At 38.5% G+C, this 6,000-nt stretch overlaps 1 protein-coding gene across 2 annotated transcripts in view; it reads right to left on the minus strand.

Annotated features, from left to right (window-relative positions):
- CD86 (CD86 molecule) overlaps positions 1-2,158 on the minus strand; it is a 63,221-nt gene extending 61,063 nt beyond the window's left edge. Inside the window, exon 1 of one of the 2 annotated variants that reach the window (XM_017891024.1) lies at positions 1,988-2,158. In XM_017891024.1, coding sequence (XP_017746513.1) covers positions 1,988-2,001 — 14 coding nt within the window. In that variant the 5' untranslated portion in view covers positions 2,002-2,158. The remainder of the gene's footprint in view (positions 1-1,987) is intronic. The other variant, XM_017891028.1, reaches the window with a different exon arrangement.
- Between the last annotated feature and the right edge of the window lie 3,842 nt (positions 2,159-6,000).

Below are 6,000 nucleotides of genomic sequence, written 5' to 3' on the forward strand. Positions count from 1 at the left end.
ACTGTTCGTTCTGCATTTTTCCCCTTTAACTAAACATATTATGAATTGTTCTACAATGGAATTTTAAATAATTACATGGTATTCCATTATGGATGTTCCATAAACAGTCACTTGTTTTTAAACATGTAAGTTGTTTCTAAGATTTTCCTTATTAGAAAAAATAGCAAGAAAAATATCCATCACTAAAACTTTACAAACATGTATTATTGTATCTTAGAATAAATTCCTAAAAGGTGAATTTTTGGTTAAAGGGCACATACATTTTAAAAGCTTTTGATATGTATCACTAGATTATTATCCAGAAAGATGATATCACCGTTAGTGGGCAACTAGGGTATAAATAATCCTCCCTTCTTAGCAAGATGGAGGATTCTTGCTTGCTTGCTTTTTAAAATTTAATATTTATCTCTTTCATAGAGAAAAAAATGATACTTCACTGTTGTTTTAATTTGCGTTTACTTCACCTCTTATAAGAGTAAACATTGTTTAATGGCCATTATTGGTTCATGACCAATCTTCAGGCACTCTGAAACAAAAGGAATCTTAAGTTCAATATAGACAGTAGCCTGTGGTTCTTTAGACCTCTGCAGACAGTGCTGGCATAATTAAGTAGTAACCCCTCTATGGTACCATAAAAATTATAAATTCTGACATTCTTTTTTTCTTCATACGAGTATAACATTTCAAAATTCCATTGGAGCAAAAGGAGTCTTTACTTGAAAATTAAATTTTAATCTTCTGAAATAAAAGCAACAAAGCTTTTTCTCAAACCAGTAAGCACTGGGTAGATGCAAGTTACTTCGAGTTTCAAAGAACAGTAATTGTAAGTACCTAGTGACAGCTGGGCGCGGTGGCTCACGCCTGTAATTCCAGCACTTAGAGAGGCTGAGGCGGGCAGATCACTAGGTCAAGAGATCGAGACCATCCTGGCCAACATGGTGAAACCCCTTCTCTACTAAAAATACAAAAATCAACCGGGCGTGGTGGCGCATGCCTGTAGTCCCAGCTACTCACGAGACTGAGGAAGGAGAATCGCTTGAATCCTAGAGGCGGAGGTTGCAGTGAGCTAAGATTGCGCCACTGCACTCCAGCTTGGTGACAGAGCGAGACTCTGTCTGAAAAATAAATAATTAAAAGTAGATAAATAAATCAATACGTAGTGACTGGCGCCAGCTGCCACCATCCAAGAGAAGGGCGGGTGTGACTCCTTCCAGGAAGTTTCCACAGCATGGAGAAACCTGGTGCACAGTGAAGCGGGCAGGAAAGATTTTAGCTCTACGCCTTATGAAGAGTGTGAACTTGGGCAAGTTATTTAGCCTCTTTAAGCCACAGTTACCTCATCTGTCAAAAAGAACGATGATATCTTTCCAAAAGTCATTGTGAATAATAAAATTCAGTGAAGTAACACTAGTAAAGTACACAGCACATCATGCCTGTTCAATACATGGTAGCTAATTTAATCACTCTAATCCTTCCACTACCCAACCCTGCCCAGAATCTCCCATGGCCTGACTATGACATATTAACTGAGCTTTGCATTTTCTCCTTATACCTCTTTTTTCTCTTTCGTTTTCTTGATTTCTCACCCTCTACCTTCTCTATCTCATTCCTCCACCCTCAGACCAAACTGACCCTGGTAGACAAAAAACATATTCCTTGTTATTTGTCATTCTTATGAAGATATTTTAAAAATTCCTGATTCTTCACTTAAAATCAATGACCGTAACATTCAGTATTTGAATAACAAATTTACAAAACCAAAATTAGACACCTAAAAGATGTATGTATAACTACCACCAATAAACTGCTTTGGGCATTGCAAATAATTCTCACCTTCATGTGACAAAGATCTTTTGTAGAAAAAATAAAGGCTTCTCCGCTTAGGAACTAAGTGGAGGACACACAACAAAGCCCCATCTTCAACCTCAGCCTTTCACTGCAGTCTCAACTCATAACTTCTCTGCCAAGAATAAGAATTATTACTCACCACTGGGGATCCATTTTGTCTGCTTCTGCTGTGGCCTAATATCTGGAAATGACCCCACTCGTCCGTGTGTCTGTGGTAGTCCCTGTTACAGCAGCAGAGAAGCAAAGCTTTCACCCTGTGGAAGCCTTCCTCGGCAATGACTGTGTACCTACCCAGCTAACTTTCTTTAAGAGAAGCTGTTCCTCTTTTTTCTACAGATTTTGACCACACTTGAGGAAGAAATTTAACCCTTTCCTTGCAGTTTAAATTCATTGACGTAGGTCTACATCTATTAAAAAATATATAATTCAGTGGCTTGAGCTCCAGACATGACATTGAGATGAGCCTGACTAAAAAAAAATCTCCCCTCTTGAAATTCCCTCAAAAAACCTAGAAAATAAAATAATTAGAAAGAGAAAACAAATCTCCACAGCTACAAAATAGAATAATCTACAGATTTTGGTAAGATAATAAAAAGTGATTTATTATGGATGTGGATTGGGAGTGAGTAGCCACCCACCCCTGCCAATTTCCACAACCAAGGTATGGAGAGTTTCACTGAGCTGGGGTGGAGGTGGGAGGTGGAGAGATGTTCTGTGAGGACTGCATAACCAAGGAGAGCAAACAGAAACTACTGCTTTTATTATTTCATTCCTACTATAGCCAAGGATTAAATTGATGAAAGCGAATATTCTGAAACAGAAGTCTGAAAAAAAGACAGCATTATAAAATTAATAGATGCCCCTAAGAGACAAACATAAAATGAATCAAGCAGAAACTATACTAGAAGATATTTCCTCGTATGAATTAAAATGGGCATCATCTAGGAACTCAAACTGTTTAGTATATCAAAGCAAAAGTTACGAAAATCGAATCTCATCCAGGCAAATCATTGTGAACATTTTAAATTCCAAAGGCCAAGCAAAAAACAAAATGAAAACATAGGATGACTACAGAGAAACAAAAACCAACTTGGCATCTTATTCAACCCTAAATGGCAAAAAATAGCAGAACAATATCTGCGGAATTTTGAGTTAGCATTATCTGCCTAGACAAGATGCCAGTTAAGTGTGAACTCAATAGAATATGTCACCAAGCAGGCAAGACAACAACTGCAACAGAAATACCATCACCAAGACAGCCTTTCTAAATAAATTATTTAAGGATATATTCCAGAATAATAAATGAATTAAAATAGAAAGGCTTAAAATGGAGAAGCCACGGCTGAAAACACCAGTGCTGAGCCATAAAGCAAGTTAAACATGGAGAAATAAGACAAAATAATTGTGAATTAGTTTAGACCAAAATGGTAAATAAGAAAAAATTATTAGAAGTAGATAACATATATTATTTTAAGGAAGTTTAAAAATAGCAGATGACATCACTGCTAACTAGAGAAAGGAAGCAAAATCAACACATTACTAATCTTCAAATAAGAAGAGAGAACAATTATTATTTTATCAACTTTGATAATTTCATCTGGATTTGAGAATTTTAAAAAATGAAGATAGCAATAATATAAAATAAATTATCTTCAAAATTATTGCAGAGCAGGAATGCAAATAAAATAGTATTTATAACTACATGACATATCAGAAATAAGATGAAAACATCCATGTAAACCTCATTTATTATACATAATAAATATTAAAGGTATGGAATGTAATTTTTCAGTTTCTTGGTATCAGTGTATACACTCAACTTTCCATTTCTTGGTATCAATGCATACACTCAAATTTTTATTTAAGATAGCATAAGCATTTTCTCCTGCTATCATAAACTTTTTAGTAGTCATTAAATAGTACATTCATAGTACATCAAGTATACACTGTGAAAGCTGACTGCAATGGCACATATCTGTAACCCTGGCTACTCAGGAAGCTGAGGTGGGAAGATTGCTTGAGCCCAGGAGTTTGAGACCATCCTGGGCAACGTAATGAGACCTTGTCTCATACACACAAAAAAGGTATACATTGTAGAAAAATTATCTTTCTAATATCAGACAATTTTAGCTGTTAGTATTTTTATATTACAATTTTCTAATTAATATATTTAGTATATATATTTAGGAGTTTTTAGTATTTATTAGTTATCCATTGCCATATAACAAATTATCTCAACATTTATTTCCTTAAAACAATAAATGTTTAGGGATTGGTATTCAGAATATATTATTTAAAATCTCCTGCAACTTTGCAGAAGAAACAACAAACAATTAAAAAGTAGGCAAAAGAGTTGAACAGACATTTCTTCAAAGAAGATATACAAATGGCCAATACTCACATGAAAAGATGCTCAAAACCACTAGTCATTAAGGAAATGCAAATCAAAACCACAGTGAACGTCAGCAAGATGGCAGAATAAGAAACCCCAGCCTGTGCTCCCTCCCACAGAGACACTAATTTAACAATAATACATAGACCAATTCCTTTTGTAAGAAATCCAGAAGCTGGCTAAGAGGCTACATCACACCAGGTGAGCAAAAAAACAGCTGCACTGAAGCTAGTAAGACAATTCATGGTATACCCTCACCATAGCCTGTCCTCTTGGCACAGTGCCACATGGTTGGGAGGAAATTCCCAGTTCTTGGCTTCTCCCTGAAGAAAAAATGAGAAGCCTGGACCATACATCCAAAGCTCTGACTTTTTGGCCGGGCACGGTGGCTCATGCCTGTAATCCCAGCACTTTGGGAGGCCGAGGTAGGCAGATCACTTGATGTCAGGATCATTTGAGAACAGCCTGGCCAACATGGTGAAACCCCAACTCTACCAAAAATACAAAAATTAGCTAGGCGTGCTGGCACCTGCCTGTAATCCCAGCTACTTGGGAGGCCGAGGCAGGAGAATTGCTTGAACCCGGGAGGCAGATGTTGCAGTGAACTGAGATTGCGCCATCGTACTCCAGCCTAGGCGAAGAAGCGAGACTCCGTCTCAAAAAAAAAACAACCAAAAACAAAGTTCTGACTTTCTTGGGGGCTGTCTGAGGGACTAGCCTCTGTCTCACTTGTCTTAGAGAGTTAATAGAACCCACCATACTCTAGATGCCTGGGAGACACTGAGAACAAAAAAATACTGGATGATATATTGCTGTCCTAGAGGGTTCTTGCCACAGCAGATACAGACTGAGAAGAGTTCAATGGCCTATCCCTAGGGGACATGGAAAAGAGTGAAGCATACAACCAATATTCCTGCTTTTTGGGGAAATGGGGAAATGCCCATAGGATTGGTTTCTTTCTTGCCTGTCTTGAATCACTGGCATACTCTAGATGCCTGGGACCCCATGGAAAGAAACCAAAGAGCTGAACAGCATGGTGCTATTTCAGAGGACCTGTGGCACAGCAGAGGCCAATACAGCTCAGTGCCCTCTTCTTCAGGAGGGCAAGAGAAGAATAGAACATGTGTCCAGAATTCTGGCTTTTCAGGGGGCTGACAAAGGGACTGGTTTCCATGTAGCCCCACTTAAGGCAGAGAAGGTCTAACATACTCTAGAAGAGTAGGGGCTGCCAAGAACAAAAAAAAGCTGGACAATGTGCTGCTACTTTGGAGGACACACACTATAGAAGATAGACAACAGAGGGAGCAAGGCATTATGAGCTCGTAAAAGACAGAAAATCTCTCTAATTAGGAATCTATGTGCACAAGTCCAGAGAAAACGTATCCACAGAAAATGTTTGAGAGGTCCCCAAAATCTTTAGCCAGGAGAAAGATTATGAAGGTCTTTCGCAGTACCAAGCCCGCTGGTAAAGACTGGAAGAAGTGGCTGGTTTTATTTGTTTGTTTGTTTTGTTTTGTTTTGTTTTGTTTTGTTTTGTTTTTTGTTTTGAGACGGAGTCTCGCTCTGTTGCCCAAACTGGAGCGCAGTGGCCGGATCTCAGCTCACTGCAAGCTCCGCCTCCCGGGTTTACGCCATTCTCCTGCCTCAGCCTCCCAAGTAGCTGGGACTACAGGCGCCCGCCACCTCGCCCGCATAGTTTTTTGTAATTCTTTTTAAGTAGAGACGGGCTTTCACCGGGTTAGCCAGGATGGTCTCGATCT

Source organism: Rhinopithecus bieti, unplaced genomic scaffold (assembly GCF_001698545.2).
Source record: "Rhinopithecus bieti isolate Rb0 unplaced genomic scaffold, ASM169854v2 scaffold_759, whole genome shotgun sequence".
Classification (NCBI taxonomy): Eukaryota; Metazoa; Chordata; class Mammalia; order Primates; family Cercopithecidae; genus Rhinopithecus; species Rhinopithecus bieti.